The sequence below is a fragment of the Sciurus vulgaris genome, assembly GCF_902686455.1.
Source record: "Sciurus vulgaris genome assembly, chromosome: 9".
NCBI lineage: Eukaryota > Metazoa > Chordata > Mammalia > Rodentia > Sciuridae > Sciurus > Sciurus vulgaris.
In genome coordinates this window covers 84,457,729-84,475,696 of record NC_136469.1, presented here as the reverse complement: position 1 = coordinate 84,475,696, position 17,968 = coordinate 84,457,729, and the positions used below count along the sequence as shown (strand labels likewise).

The 17,968-nt window shown below is 33.9% G+C and overlaps 1 protein-coding gene across 1 annotated transcript in view; it reads right to left on the bottom strand.

Moving 5' to 3' along the window:
* CDKL2 (cyclin dependent kinase like 2) overlaps positions 1–17,968 on the bottom strand; it is a 52,495-nt gene that overhangs the window by 21,606 nt on the left and 12,921 nt on the right. Inside the window, exons 2-3 of the mRNA XM_079152727.1 lie at positions 15,590–15,788; positions 425–619 (exon numbers count right to left, since the gene is read on the bottom strand). Coding sequence (XP_079008853.1) covers positions 425–619; positions 15,590–15,757 — 363 coding nt within the window. The 5' untranslated portion in view covers positions 15,758–15,788. The remainder of the gene's footprint in view (positions 1–424; positions 620–15,589; positions 15,789–17,968) is intronic.

The following is a 17,968-nucleotide window of genomic DNA, read 5'->3' as shown; positions in this document are numbered from 1 at the left end:
AAGAGCAAATATTTAAGTATAGTTAATGATATATATAAAGTATTTAGTGTTGAAGAACTGTACTAATTCTGCAACTTTCAAATGTATAAATAATACAGATTAATAGATTAAATGGATGAATAAATATATGAGAAAGAAAATATATCAAAATGTTAATAAATACAGAGTCTGGACAGTGGGAACATGGGTGTTCATAGTACAGCCTTTCAACTTCTCAGTTTGACCCAAATTTTTTACAATAAAATGTTGGAAGGAAAGAATATGTGTATTATGGACACATGAAAATTGACAACATCAAAGTAATAAAGGTCCTTTCAATTATTTTACTGATTCAAACTTTAAACAAATGCCTCACTAAATTAAGTGACTGGTATCTGGATAGTCAAGGATTGGCAAAATAAAATTTCTTAAACATAATACTTACATTGTGACTGTGACAAAATCCAATTCCATTAATAATCTGAAACAAATATTTTTGAACTACTTGGTAGTCTAATCCATTTGGAAAGAGTTCCAAGTGATCAAGAATTGTGTGGTCAACAAATTCAAAGACGAGGTACCATCTTTTTTTTTTCTTACACACTTCCAACAGATTCACCAAATTTTCATGTCTCAATTGCTATTATTAAAAAAAATGCAAAATAGCTTTTATAAGTTCAAATTATTAGCAATTAGTCACAATCTAAAATAGATCTTAGCATAAGAATATCACACATAAAATGCATAAATAGCACATATTATAAAAGTATATTCTAGTTTTAAAATTACAGCTCTTTCTCCTCTTAGAGAACACAATAAAGCCAATAATAAGAAATGTAACTCCATCTTTGATTAAACTAAGACAGATCTACGACCCCTATCTACAATGAATGAGGCTGGATTACCATAAGCAGTCAAGAACAAACAGGAGTAGAAGGAGACACCAAAGAATTATCTGTAGCTACAAGGCTGGCAGAGCCAGAGTTCTCCAAAATTAGTGATATATCTTTTCAAGAGAAAAGGACCAAAACCAAAAATATCCTTCTTTGATACAATGGTAATAAGTTTTGTGGGTATCACTGAAAGCATCCCTAAAACTGAATAGCACCAACAAAAGGGAAGAAGATTTGAATAAATAATCGCACAGAAATACGTTTGCTGGAAATACCCTGTTAGAGCAGAAGGCAAAATAATTCATTATGAACAAAAGTGAAATTATAAATTTCAGAGAAATTACAGCTAACAGCATTGATTTTACACCCAGGTCCATATCATAAGGAACATCATTATGAACCAAGATGTATTCTGCTAGCTTGAAACAAAAACTTGGCTTCTCTCCCAAATGAACCTCCTATCAATTAATTGTTGGTCCAAGAAACAATCAGAGAAGAACAATTCAAGATCTATTCAAAGAGACTGTAAGAGAAAGAAACACAAATAATAGATTAACCCCAAAAAAAAAAAAAAAAAAAAAAGTTACTACCCTTAAAATCATTAGGATATAGCTTTCAAAATCCTCAAGGAAAGAAAATGTAATCCAGGACCATGCTACTCAACCAAATTGCCATTTCAGTAACAACAGAGAAAATTTTTGAAAGTGAGCAGTGAATCCATTTCGTGCAGGACTAAATATTATGCAAATTTGAACATCATAGTTATGAAATAGTATTTTAAACTCAACAATATATAATTTTACTAATAAATAATAGTAAAGGGAAGAAAAGATAAAAACAAGATGTATGTGCACTGATTTTCTTGTCAATTGGTCATGATAACTTTTGACAACTTTTGACCTGAAAATTTAAATTACAATTATATTCACAGATTTAGTGATAAACACAAAGATAAATAAGATATCTTCTACTATAAGTGGTAATTGTGTGGGAGAGACAAGGAAACAGAAAAGACAATTACAAAGGAGAATGTGTATTATAAACTCCCATAATTATAAAGGTAATCAATTGTACAAAACTAAAACCCTTCCCAATTACCAAAGAAAACACATCCAATATAAATAAGGAATTCAGAGACCATATTGAAAAATATTTGTAAGGAATAATAAAACAGTGTGACATTATAAATAATAACTAATACTTACATAGTGTTTACTATGTTCTAGGCACTATTCTGAGCACAAAAACTCTATGAATAGGTACAATTACCCTGTTTTATAGATGAAGAAGCTAAAGCACAGAACATTAAGGAAGCTTTCCAAGGTCTTACAGCAATAACTGAGAGAGGCAGGACTGGAACTCAGAAATTGTGCCTTCTGTCTTCTCTTGAAAACATTTCATTTTTGTTCATTTCTTCCTTTATATTCAGAACATTTGCACTATAAACTCACTCAGGCCCACAGTTGATTTGTATGCCATAAATTTAGATTTCTTATTCTTACCCACTAAGCTATCATAATTCTATAGGGGGGATAAAAACAAACCAAATATGTTATATTATAATGACAAATAGATACATCTCACCTATTAAAAGATGTCAAATTGGATCACAAAGCACATTCCAGATTGCTCATTAAATGAATTAAGGTATATATATATACACACACACACAAAATGTATCAATTACAAAGAATGAGGCAGTTCTATGTCTACCATGTGCAATAATCATTAAGATATATTATATGGAAGAATAAGATGCAGGTCAGTGTGCAATAAGATATATGCATTTGATATATGCACATATACCACCCCATGCATATCCATATGATTGTATGGGAACAGGATTCCTCTGATGGATGTACAGCACAGCAGTGGTTGGTTATGGAAAGTAAAACTAAACAACTGGTACACATAGGTGGTGGGGTAATTCATTTAAATTTTATAGCATATGCAAGTATTACATAACAAAAATTTAAATCAGAAAAATAAAATATGTATCACTGAAAATGCATACACATACACTCCTCTAGTAAAGTTAAATTTTAAAAGGTATGTGCTATAAAAATTAACTGGGAGACAGGAAAAAGAAGCTTGAAGTCTGGAAAGCTAGGTATGAGGAACCATGGTAAAGGTCACATCTCTTTAGTAAGCTTTAACTATCTCCACTACTGCCTCCATGGACTATCATTACTATCAACTCTCAACACATGTCCATGCTGCATAATTTCTACTCTCTGTGTTTCTAAACACTGCTTCTCTGTGTTATGCCCTCAGGATTCAAAGTCCCAGGCAGAATATTCCACTGGTCAGCTTACATCACAGGGGATGAGAAGAGGGAAGATCTCTGCATTCAGATTGTGTCATGGGAGGTGAGGCATCGTACATAACCCAAAACTACACACAATGGGAAATTAGATTCATAGGTAGGGATGGGAATGTTCTGCTTTTTCTATACAGATGAAAAAAGTGTGTCAATTTCATATTACAACTGAACATGAAGTAATTTAAGTAATTTTTGTCATTCATTAGGGTTCTTACATGTCATTCATTAGGGTTCTTGTATGCCTAAAACACTCTTCCCAGATCTTTACATGGCTGGCTCCTTGCTGAGATCCAGGCTCCAGCTTCATGTCACCTCCTCAGTCACTCTGGAGTACCTTACCCTGTCTTATTATAATCATGGCACTATATACTATAATATTATATCCCTATCTGATAACTCACTATAGTAAGACCCTATCTGGTATTTTTCCTTTTATTATTATTATTTTGTACTAGGAATTGAACCCAGAGGTGTTTAACCACTGAGCCACATTCCCAGACATTTTTATGTTCTATTTTGAGACAGGGTTTTGCTAAGTTGCTTAGGGCCTTGCTAAATTGCTGAGGCTGACTTTGAACTCACGATTCTTCTGCCTCAGACTCCTAAACTGCTTGGATTACACGTGTGCTCTGCTGCACCTGGCAAGGATTGCGAGTTCAAAGCCAGTCTTCAGTAATTTAATGAGGCCCTGTCTCTAAATAAAATATAAAAAAGGATTGGGAATGTGGCTCAGTGGTTAAGCATGCCTGAGTTTAATCCCTGGTACTGAAAAAAGAAAAGACATATATAGTCCTTCCCTCAAGAAGGTATCAGTCTGAGTAGAAAAAAAGCATATTAATGGTGACAGAGAAAACACTTTCATGAAAGAAGAGATACATATTGGAAATAACCTCTTTTTAATCTGAGAAACATATAGGGATGCAATCAGTATAGATGTTTTGCAAGGAGTTAAAGAAGCATGTTTCAGCTAGAATAGAAGTTTCAATTTGATTTTTATCACAAAACCATTTTCTATTATGGATGATATAACTCGTTCCCATTGAAACTAAGAAGAAAAGAAGCTAAATAAGAAGAGTTAATTGTAACCAATAAGTAATCATGACATTTCATTTTTTATAGCCTTTCCTCATAAACAGAAAGTGCACTGAGATAGTCCCAAAACGCATGTCTAAAGATAAATCTATTTAAAACTCCTAGCAGGCTGGGCATGGTGGTGCACATCTGTGATCCCACAACTTGGGAGGCTAAGGCAGGAGGACTACAAGTTCAAGGCCAGTCTCAGCAACTTAGTGAAACCCTAAGCAACTTAACTAGATCTTGTGTAAAAAAATTTTTAAAAGGGGTCAGGGGAGGTCTGGTGATGTAGCTTAGGGTAAAGTGCCCCTGAACTCAATCCCCAGTACCAAAAAAACAAACAAACAAAAAAAACCCTCTTAGCAGATTAGAGACCTCAGTAAGATTTTGGAATTGCCTTATTTTTAGAAAAAATAAGAAAATGCATCTTTTTTCCTAAGAAATATTGAAGTAGTTGTCCACGGGTTAAAAGTTTAAAGTTTTAAACATCTTTATTGAAGAAACTTAATATGAAATGTGAAACTATAGGGAAAGCTACTCATAATAAACCACACGGTTCATTAACAAAACAAAATGCCTTCATTTCACAAATCTTATATTGATATAGAACTAAAATTCTGAACAAATTCTATGTTAGAAAAATTAAATGATAATAAAATGTAAGTTCAATTAAGACTGCTTTGGCATATTTCTAGTAGAATAATACATTACACTTAAATATTCACTTTTTATCAAAAATTCTGACATCAGATAACCTCTCTTTCCCTACTAAATGTAAAAGTCCTTCCTGCCAAGATTTCCACAGCAGCCCCAAACCTGCTATTATCATTAAAACATGAACTGTCAGTTCCACAGGTTTTCTTTATCTTTATGTTAATATTTTAAAAGAAGATGACCAGCTAAGGATGTGACACGGTAATAGAGGTCTTGCCTAACATGTGCAAGGGTCTGGGTTAGACACTTAGTGCCACAAAAAACTAAACTAAAATAATAAACAAATAAAATCAGACCACTACCTCTTTTGGTAGTGGTAGACCAAGTAACTCAGACCAATACTCCTAATAAGAATTCTTTAAAAGTTGGATAAGTTTTAATTTTCTGAAACATATAGAAGGCTAAGAAGATAGTGAGGATTACTGGGCCAAAATTAGAAACAGGAAAATATAGAGCTCAAAGCTGACTTTGCCAGGAAGTAACAGATATGGAACTGAGCTTTGATTTTGGTGGCCCTGTGCAATTAAAAAGCAAAAATCAAAGCCCAAAAGGCTGTAAAAGTAGGACCCCAGAGAAACCATCTCCAATAAAGCTGGGCTCCTAAACCTCACATCCTCCAAAGTAAACATGGGTAGAAATCAACCAAGTGTCACTAGACTTCATATCACCTTGAGGTTCAAAGAACCTCAAACCTTGAATTTGGATTACTTCATACTGAAATGGGAGCACCTCCCTCTACTGTGCAACTGACAGAAATCACTGTCAGATAAATGAATATAATCTCTGGAGGCAGATAAATTTACCTTGCCTCAAAATATTTCTACAAATACCATTTCAAAAATTATATTCAAAACAAAAAGATAACGAGAAGCACAAGAAAGCAAGATACAATAATCAAGAACTTTGAACTTAAGTAGATCCTAGACTGGTAATTGCTGGTATCAAATAAAAACCAGAGGGTGAAAAACTTTATATAATAAATAATTGCTAACTAGTAAAGGCAGTTGATTACTAAAAGGGGTAAAAGATGATTCTAAGGAATAGTTTTTAAATAACAAACACAGATCAGCTACTATTTTTAGGGGAGAGGGAAAGTGCCCAAAAAGGAACTAAAATTTTAGAAGCACTTCCAACCACCACCAAGGATTCAATCTTCATTGGAAAGGGCCTGGATACCACAGAAATTTGTGTACTGTCAGTGGTGAAGAAATCTGTCAGAGAATACAGGTCAGAGATTTTTTGTAGAGTGGCCAATGAGCTGATAGAGAAACTTACCAGAACATGCTGATGGGCCACAGCTGGTTCATGAAAAATGCTAAGGTGAGCTACCAGAACATCCTGATATGGTGCTCTGCTCACAGTTATACAAAAGAAAAAGCATGCCAGAGTCTGGAAGAAAAGCTAAGGACCTATAGTGTCCTTGCACGCCCTTTCTCTATTGACAAAACCTAAAATCAAACCAGCTGGCCAAGGAGAAATATTTACAGAATTTAGTTCCAGTATCACAAGATAGGTCCAAGAAGCTGTGATTTAGAACTGAAACATAATAAATTGATTATTGTCACAGTGCCATGAACATGGAAGAAGAAAATAAAAATCATATCTGGAGGACATATCTTCAAATTATTCCTAAAAATAATCTTTCAAATATAATATCCAGTACAAAATCAAAGAAAAGCAGACAAAGAAAAAAGATACATGTAAAAAATACTAGAAAATATAGACAATCAAACAGGTGAAGAATGAATTCATGCATTGAAATTATCAGGTACAGATTACTAACTATAACTTAGAAAAAAGTCAACCTCAAAAAATTGAGGGAACTTTAAACCATAAAAAGTGGCTTAGCAGATTTGGACCCAAATAAAAATTTCAGGATAGAGAAATACAATAACTTCTATTTATACGAACAGAGACTAGGTAATTAATAATAATTTCTCCCACTGAGTATAAGCAGAAGAGCTGGACAATACATAAACAACAACTACTTAAAGGAACCAGAGAGACAAGATAGTAAAGTATACCTGGCCTAGGATCTGGAAGGAGACAGAAACCCAGGGAGGTGAGCCAGGCAATCAGCGCCATCTTTTTTTTTTTTTTCCAACCCAGGAAACATACCAATTCAGAAAGAAGATCAAGAGGCTCTGTGAAACTTTTGACAGTATTGCAGGCCTAAGGTAGCAGTTACTGGCGTCTAGATAGGAAGAAAGGGTACAGCACTGGTGAAATCCTCCTGTTTTGCGTTGGCCTAAACTTCATCAACCGTGAATAAGTGTTAACCATCAGTAGGCTGACTCCACAACTCAACTTCGAATTATGTAAATCCTTTAAATGGGATTAAGATGATACCAGAATGCTAGCACCACCTGAAGTACCTGTGTCCTCAAGAGCATCAGAGAGACATACATGATAAAGAGTATCTAAACTGCAGGTCCACATAAGAACATTTCCCAATATTCAGAACAGTGGAGAAAAGATGATATTTTTCAATAAATATTTCATGGACAACTGAACAAATATAAGGAAAAAAATCATAAGATTTGTGCCATATAACATAATTAAGATAAATCCTGAGTGTACTGAAATGTAAACAAGCAAACCTATTGGAATTGCATTGAATCTGTATAGTGCCCTTGGTAGTATGGCCATTTTGACAATATTAATTCTGCCTATCCAAGAACATGAGAGATCTTTCCATCTTCTAAGATTTTCTTCAATTTCTTTCTTTAGTGTTCTGTAGTTTTCATTGTAGAAGTTTTTCAACTCTTTTGTTAGACTGATTCCCAAGTATTTTAATTTTTTTTGAGGTTATTGTGAATGGAGCAGTTTTCCTAATTTCTCTGTCAGAGGATTCATCATTTATGAATAGAAATGCATTAGACTTATATGTATTCATTTTATATCCTGAATTCATTTACTACTTTGCTGAACTCATTTAATAGTTCTAGAAATTTTCTAGTGGAGTTTTTTGGATCCTCTAAATATAGAAACATGTCAGTGGCAAATAGTGACAGCTTTAGTTCTTCTTTTCCTATTTGTATCCCTTTAATTTCTTTGGTCTATCTAATTGCTCTGGCTAGTGTTTCAAGGATGATGTTGAGTAGAAGTGGTGAAAGAGAGCATCCCTGTCTGGTACCAGTTTTTAGAGGGAATGTTTTCAGTTTTTCTACATTAAGAATGATGTAGGCCTTGGGCTTAGCATAGATGGCCTTTACAATGTTGAGGTATGTTTCTAATATCCCTATTTTTTTCTAGTGTTTTAAACAGGAAGGGGTGCTGTATTTTATCAAACACTTTCTTGGCATCTATTGAAATAATCATATGATTATTGTCTTTAAGTCTACTGATGTGATAAATTACATTTATTAATTTCCCAATGTTGAACCAACCTTGCATCCCTGGGTTAAACCCCACTCGATCATGGTGCACTACCTTTTTAATATGCTTTTGTATGCAATTTGCCAGAATTTTGTTAAGGATTTTTGCATCTATGTTAATCAGGGATCTTGGGCTAAAGTTTTCTTCACGCATCTTTGTCTGGTTTTGGTATCAGAGTGATATTCCTCATAGAAATAGAGAAAGCAATCATGAACTTCATTGGGAAGAATAAGAGACCTCAAATAGCCAAAGCAATCCTGAACAGAAAGAGTGAAGCAGGAGGTATCACAATACCAGACCCTAACAAAAACGGCATGGTATCGGCACCAAAATAGACAGGCAGACCAATGGTACAGAATAGAAGACATAGAGACACACCCACAAAAATAGTTAATCTCATACTAGACAAAGGAGCCAAAAACATACAATGGCGAAAAGATAGCCTGTTCAACAAATGGTGCTGGGAAAACTGGAAATCCATATGCAATAAAATGAAATTAAACCTCTATCTCTCACCCTGAACAAAACTCACTCAAAATGGATCAAGGATCTCGGAATTAGACCAGAGACCCTGAACCAAATAGAAGACAAAGTAGGCCCAAATCTTCATCATGTTGGCTTAGGATCAGACTTCCTTAACAAAACTCCCAAAGCACAAGAAATCAAAGCAAGAATCAATAAATGGGATGGATTCAAACTTTTAAAAAGCTTTTTCTCAGCAAAGGATACAATCCACAATGTGAAAAGAGAGCCTACAAAGTGGGAGAAAACCTTTTCCATATGCACTTCAGATAGAGCACTGTTCTCCAAAATTAATAAAGAACTTGAAAAATTTTACACCAAAAATACAAAGAGCCCAATCAATAAATGGGCCAAGGAACTGGACAGATACTTTATAGAAGAAGACATATAGGCAATCAATAAATATATGAAGTGTTCAACATCTTCAGTAATTAGAGAAAGTCAAATTAGAACAACTCTTAAGATTTCATCTTACTCCATAGAATAGTTATTATCAAGAACACAAACAATAAAAGATGTTGGTGTGGATGTGGGGAAAAAGGCACACTTTTACATTGCTGGTGGAATTGCAAATTAATGTAGTCACTCTGGAAAGCAGTATGGAGATTCCTTAGAAACTTGGAATGGAGCCATCTTTTGACCCAGTTATTCCACTCCTCAGTTTATACCCAAAGGACTTAAAATTAGAATACTACAGTAACATGGTCACATCAATGTTTATAGCAGCTCAATTGATAATAGCTAAATTGTGGACCCAATCTAGATGCCCTTCAATAGATGAATGGATAAAGAAACTGTGGTATATATACATAATGGAATATTATTCAGCCATAAAGAATAATAATATTATGGATTTGCAAATAAGTGGATGGATTTGGAGAATATCATGCTAAGTGAGACAAGCCAATTCCAAAAAACCAAAGGCTGAATGTTTTCCCTGATAAGTGGATGATGATACATAATAGAGAAGACAAGAGGAACTTTAGATTACATAGAGGGAAATGAGAGGGAGGAGGGGGTGGTGTATGAAAGACGGCAGAATGAGACAGACATCATTACCCTATGTACATGTTTGATTACACAAATGGTATGAATCTACATCGTGCACAACCATAGAAATGAAAAGTTGTACCCCATTTATGTACAATGAATCAAAATGCAGTCTGTAAAAATAAAAAAAAAAAAACTAGAAAAAGCAAACCTCTTAAGTTTCTAGATGATTATATAGAAGAATATCCTAATCTCTAGGTAGGGAAACACTTTTTAAGCACGACATAAATGGCACCAATCTAAAAGATTAAAATTTTAATACATTGAAATTAGCAACTTCTGTTTTACAAAAGACACCATTAAGAAAGTGAAGAGAAGGCTCACAGAGGACAAAAGAAATTTGCAACACATATAATTAGTATATGATTTATAGTGAAAGTATAACTGAGATGAAGGTTTCTGAGGTGATAACATATTCTATTCTTGACCTGGATACACAGGCATATTTCACTGAGTTGTACACTTAGGATTTGTCCCCTTTTTTTGTTATATTAAAACTCTTTAAAAAAAAATAACGGGGCATAGTGGCACTTGCCTGTAATCCCAGCATCTCTATAGGCTGAGGCAGAAGGACTGCAAGTTCAAAGTCAGCCTCAGCACTTTAGGGAGGCCCTAAGCAACTTAGTAAGATTTTGTCTCAAAACAAAAATAAAGGGGGCTGGGGAGATAGCTCAGTTGGTAGAGTGCTTGCCTTACAAGCCTGAGGTCCTGGGTTTGATCCCCAGCACCGCAAAAACAAACAAACAAACAAACAATAAAAATAAATAAACAAATACAAAGGGCTGGGAGTATGACTCAGTGTTTAAGCATCCTTGGGTTCAATCCCTGGTACCTAAAAAAACAAAAAATACATACATTGATTAGGAATGCATGTTAGTAAATGTGAAAATAAAATCAAGGCCATGATAATATACCCAATTAGGATAGTACTTACCATAAAGGGGAAGGGGGGTGGGGTGAATGACAGGCCTAGTACATGATAATGTCATTAGCAATGTTTTATTTCCTGGAGAGTGATTATAAGGCCTAACCCCCCACAAGCAGCTGCAAAAGCCCCACCCCATCCCCTCTCTTGGAACCACACCTGGGCAATATGACGCATATCCTGCTTCTCTTCCAGAGTGTCAGTTTCCCGCTGGCGCAGCCCCGCACCCCATCACTCTCCACCGCCCTGCCTCAATCCCCTAGCGACAAAGCTTGCCCAATCACCTACTGCCCCGTCCCATACCCTGGCCTATGAGACTTCTCTCCACTCTATAAAAGTGTGCACATTCTCTGAATAAAGCGGAACTTCTCCGGTGGACGGACAGTTGGTGTCGCCTCATTCTTTCAGTGATCCCATAAATGTTTGCTTTGCAAAAATTAATTGAGCAATAATTATTGTTTTGTGCACTGCCTATATGTGTCCTATATTTTATGAATTTTAAAAATTCAAAAAATATAATACCCCAAATGAACAAGTTGATGATAGACATTAATGACATACCAAGGAGGGGATTAGTAAACTAAAATGATGGTTCACAATAAACTGTGCTGAAGAGCACAAAAACAAGAGATGGGAAGGAGAACAGGTAAGAAAAGCAGAGGATTCCACATGAAAATTTAATATATGTTAACTGGAGTTCAAAAAATAGAGTAGACAGACACTTCACAGAAGAAGATCTACAAGCAATCAACAAACATATGAAAAAATGTTCAACATCTTTAGTAATAAGAGAAATGCAAATCAAAACTACCCTAAGATTCCATCTCACCCCAATTAGAATGGCGATTATCAAGAATACAAGCAACAATAGGTATTGGAGAGGATGTGCGGAAAAAGGTACACTCATACATTGCTGGTGGGGCTGCAAATTAGTGCAGCCACTCTAGAAAGCAGTGTGGAGATTCCTTAGAAAACTTGGAATGGAACCACCATTTGACCCAGCTATCCCACTCCTCGGTCTACACCGAAAGGACTTAAAATCAGCATACTACAGAGAGACAGCCACAACAATGTTCATAGCTGCTCAATTCACAATATCCAGATTGTGGAACCAACCTAGATGCCCCTAAATTGATGAATGGATAAAGAAACTGTAGTGTATATATATATACAATGGCATATTACTCAGTCATAAAGAATAATGAAATCATGGCATTTGCAGGCAAATGGATGCAGTTGGAGAATATCATGCTAAGTGAGATAAGCCAATCTCAAAAAATCAAAGGAGGAATGATCTCACAGATAAGCGGATGATGACACATATAAGGGGGTAGGAAGGTGTCAAGAATGGAGAAAGGAGGGACTCTATAGAGGGATAAGAGGGGGGGTGGAAGGGGTGGGGGGGGAGAAAAAAAATAACAGAATGAATCAAAAACTATTTCCCTAGGTAAATGTATGATTACACAAATGGTATGCCTCTACTTCATGTACAAACAGGGAAACAAGATGTATCCAATTTGTTTATAATAAAAATGAATTAAAAAAATAAAATAAAAATGTTTACAAATTCTGAAAAAAAAAATAGAGTAGAAAGGGCTGGAATAATATTTGAAGAAATAACTGATAATTTTCCAAAAGTAATGTTTAAAAAATCATGGCATAGATTCAGTGAATTGTAGGCAGGATAAATTAAAAGATATACACACTAGAAACATCATAATGAACCAACATAATTAGTACTTTAAAGGGAAAAATATTATAAAAAGCCAAAACAAAAAGAAAGCTATAACTCTTTTGAGTAGAAAAAGAAAGTGGTAGTGACTAGAGGAGGGATCGAGGGACTCTGGGGTGATTCTAATGTTCTGTGTCTTAGATGCTGATTACATGAGCTTGTTCAGTTTTTGAAAATTCATAGAGATGTATTCTTATAATATACATATTTTTCTGCATGTATATTATATGTAAACAAAAGGTTGAAAGAAAATATATCCAGACATTAAAGCACAGACTTCCTAAAGAATAGAAATTGAACTGACAGCTGATTGCTCAAGAGGCAAAGTGGAAGCCAACACAACAATGTCACCTTCATTTTGTTGACAGAAAATAACTTCCATAACTACCAAGCTAAAATTCCATACCCAATAAAAATATCTTTCAGGAATGACAGCAAAAGATAAGATATTTTCACCAAACTAAAATGGAAATATTTTGCCTACAGTAGATTCTCACAAAAGGAAATCCTAAATAATGTATTTACGAAGAAAGAGATCCCAGATGAATAGTCTGAAATATAACAAAGAAGAAAGAACAAATAAAGTGATAAATAAAGCTAAATGAAGTGGGGCATGGTGGTGCACATCTGTAATCCCAGCCTCTATGGAGGCTGAGGCAAGAGTACTTAGCTAGCATGCACATGAGGCCTGATTTGTTTGATCCCCAGTATCACACACACACACACACACACACACACACACACACACACACAATATCACTGAATAATTATATCATATGGTACTTTAAAAAATATATAAGGGTAATGTTAAAGTGTGGTGAGGTTAGTATATAAAATAGAAGGGAATAACCAGAGAAAAAGTTTTGCAAAATGTTTCCATATTATTCTCAAAATAGAATAAGATTACTTGATAATGTTACTCTTTTTAACAAACCTCTAGAATAATCACTAAAAAAAACAATGTGCCCAATGGTGCTCATTAGTAATCCAGCCTGGGAGACCCTATCTCGAATAAAAAAATAAAAGGAGCTGGGGATCTGGTTAAGTGACTAAGCACCTCTGATGGTTCAATCCCTGGTACATGAAACAAAAACAAACAAAACCCTAAAAGAAACAATGTTTAATTTCTAAACTATTAGGGAAGGAAGAAAAAGGAATAAATGTAATCAATTCAAAGAAAGAAAAGAAAAACAAATATAGAACAGGTATGACAAATAATATTAAGTGGTAGATTTATATCTGAAATATATCAGATATTATATTACATGTAAATGGACTAAATGCTGCAATTAAAAGACAAAAATTATCAAAAGGATAAAAAAGCAAAATATGCCTATATGGTGTATGCAGCCACATATCTAAACAAGTCAGAAAAATCGAAACTAAGAATATAAACAAAGATATACTGTGGAAATGCTAATCAAAATTAAACTAGCATAACATTAGTTTCAGACAAAACAGACTTTAAAACAAACTATTACTATAATAAAAAGGGTTATATTTCATGATGATAGATTTTATTCAACAGGAAGATAGATGATTCTAAATTTGACACACTAATAATACAGCCTTTCTGTTTATAAACATTAACTGAACTACAATCAAAAGTAGAAAAGTCAATAATCACAAAAGATTTTAACACATCTCAGTATCAGCCAGAACAAACATAAAAAAATAAGAATTTAGAATATTTGAACAACACAATTAACAAACATGGTCTAACGGCTATAATAGAATACATTTTAATCACAAGTAATTTTTTAGTTGACTGTATTACAAACCAAATTGCAAAAAATTTCAAAGTAATTATTTTTGTATAGAATATACTCAGATCACAGAGTGGCTATACCATAAATAGCCAGGGGAAGAAAATCCAAAAAAATTCTACATATTTCAAAAATTTAAAATATACTTTTAAATAACTCAGAGATTAAGGAAAGTATAATGAAAATGAGAAAATATTTTCAACTAATAATCAAAATTTCTGGTATACATACCAAGATGTCCATAGTGGGAAATATATAGCTTTAAATCCATGTATAAGGAGGGTAGGGGATGAAAGGTTGAAAATTAAAGAAGTAAGCATTTATCTCAACAAGTTAGGAAAAAGAAGTGCAAAACAAACCCATCCAAAATAATAAGAAGGAATGAAATAATAAAAAATAATGAAGTAAAAAACAAAGTCAAACATTGGTTCCTTCGAAACATACAAAGAATTGATAAAGAGACAGAGGATTTTGCATAACAGGGCAAAGAGTGCTATCCTTAAAAAGGTCTGCTTGTGAAGTGGGTCTTGGCTGCTTCCTGGGATCATAGATTTCAGGAAGGTTCTCTTCATTTCCAGAACAAATATGGGTGGCTCACTGTGCAAAAAATTTTGTTTTGTGCTGAATAAATGCTTTCCATCTGGGAGGTTAGAATTTTGGTGAGTGTCAGGCAGAGAGTGCCTATGTGACCAGTCCCCAGTAAAACCCCTAGGGTGCTTGAGTTTCTAATGAATTTCCTTGGTAGACAATATTTCGAATATAATGTCACTACTCATTGCTGGGGGAAATAAGCATGACCTGTGTAACTCCACTGGAAGAGAACTCTGGAAGCCTGTCCTAAGTTTCCTCTAGAATTTACCAGGTGCCTTTTCCCTTTGTGGATTTGGCTCACTGAAATAAACCATACTCACACACAAAATATGCTGAGGACTGTGAGTCTGCCTAGTGACTTACAGAACATGGAGGTGGTCTTTGGGCCCACCAATAAAGACGGTAGAGAGAGAGAGAGGCAAGAATTGATAATTAGGTGGTAAATACAGAGAGCAGAAACAAATATTTTTAAAATTACTTTTATATTTATAAGATAAATTTGCATATACAATCATTTTATTTCTTATTGTCAAAAGAAATTTATACTTTAGTTTGTTATAAAATATAAAAACAGTAATGTTTTTCTATAATTTTGATCAAGAAACAACTTATTTTGTAAATTCAGTATGTACATTTACTCACCTTTAGTAACTTGATTTCTCGCATAGCAATTTTTTTAACCATTTTGTCATCATCACTTTCTAAGAACTTCTTGATGGCCACAATTCTTCCACTATCTTTATTCCTACATTTCATCACCATTCCATAACTCCCTTCTCCAACCAACCCTAGGTTCTCATATTTTTCCATTTTAATTTAAAACCAGTAGGAACTTTTCTTGCTATGGAAAACAAGACATAGAATTAATAGTTGTGATTATGTTAATTGCCTCCATTCTCCCAGCAAATTAGTTCTTCTCTGCTTGTTTTCCATATTACAGCAGTCATAGTGTCTTTGGCTATCACAATTTCTTAGTGTTTCCATACCTAAGCTATGTTTTTCAAAAATTCATACACATTTTCTAATAGACAAAGCAAAGGAATTAAAACCATTAACTTTAAATGTAATTTTCTAAATGTCATCTTAATGAAATTCAATATATTTTAATTTAGATAAGCAATACTTGAACTATCTTATAAAACATTTACTGTTCATTTTAGAAAAGCACAATTCCTTTTCACTCAAAGGTAAAAAAAGGCACAACTGAATGAAGATCAAGTTTTTTCTTTTTAATCAGAATTGGAAATTTTTATGTAGTTTCTATTCAATTGGGAAAAGAATCGATCACAAAATAATCACCAAACTAACACTGAATTCTCATGAATTTTCCTTTACTTTTCTTACAATACTATTAAAGTACTATATATATATTTGCGGGGTGGAGAGGTACTGAAGATTTAACCTAGGGAGGCTTTACCATTGAGTTATATCCCCATCCTTATTTATTTATTTAGAGACAGGGTCTCACTGAGTTGCTGAGGCTTGTCTGAAACTTGTGCTCCTCCTATCTCCTGAGTTACTGTGCCCAGCTTAAATTGCTGTATTGAACTTACAAAATAAGATCAATGCCATCACAATATTAGCAGATTTTTTTAAAAAGAAATTAAATATTAGTATCACCAATTACAGTATTTTAAAAATCCCGTTAGTGATTACTCACTATACAATCATTTGAATTTTATGGTTCGAATTCTTATACAAATCACTATGTGACGTTTTCTGAATAAAATCAACCATAAGAGAATCTTGTTTTACCAATGATTGATGAAGGTCCTGCAATCATTTCACTACATGTTTTACACAGAAAAATAAATTATTTCAGGATTGGGGATGTAGTTCTGTGGTAGAACACATGCCTAGCACATTTGAGGGTCTAGATTCAATCTCCAGCACCAGACACACACACACACAATTACTACAGTAAAAATAGAGATTTTTTCATAAGGTTTGATTGCCATGATAAATAAAAGCTATTAAATTACAATTTCAAAGTTAAGTTGAGTTTTTTTTTAAATTTAGTTTTGACATCTGATTATGAAATCAAATCTCAGAAGTCAGGAATAAAAAATACTACTCCAAATCCCAATGGGGTTTCAATGATCTGGAAAGAAAAAGCAGTCTTCTGGTAACTTTATATTGAATGGATGATTCACAGGTGAATTTAAAACTTTGATAATACAAAAACAGGCATTCATAAAACTTTGGAAGGAAAAAAAATGCTTGCCTATTGTATTGTGTACTTAGGGCAATCTAAAATTAATTTACCCAAATTGTTGAAATGATGTTTTACTTGCTTCTCTACTGGTATACAGACGAAGACAAAACAAATATTCTCTTTGCTGTAGAAAACTATGATAATCCAATGTAAATAATAAATTTTCAACACGATATTTAAGTTTGAGGTTGATTATATACTGTGTGTGTGTGTGTGTGTGTGTGCACATGCCTGTGTGTGGCTGCTGGGAATAGAACTTGGGGCCTCCACCTTGCTAAGTGGATGCTCTACCTCTGAGCTTACAATCCCTAGCCCCCATTATATACATATTTTTAATGTAAATATATATGGAGAAAAAGAAGATTGCCCTTTGGTGGGGGCTGGAAATAAAAACAATCCCAATCAACTCCAACTCAAATGCTTTCATTATTTTACTGCCAGTTTTGATAACAGATTCTACTACAAACTACAGAGCAAGGTCCCAGACATTGACTTTCCATATATTTGACATTTTAACTCCTATTATTTTTTTTTTTTTTTGTCCTTCCGTTAAGAAAGCATGTTTTATTAAGGACCAGATTAGGTTTACCACATCAATGACAAAAATAGCTGGAATCTATAACCAGGATCATTTAAAAAACATTTTGTAATTGGAACTTCTCAATGTTTTAAAGTACAAAATGAACAAAATAAAATTTACTTTAAGCATATCTAAGGTGTTCTGAAGCATATCAAAGTTAATATTATCCAAATTGACTATTCCGAGTTTATTTTCTCAACTAACTTCACATGTGGACACACCACTT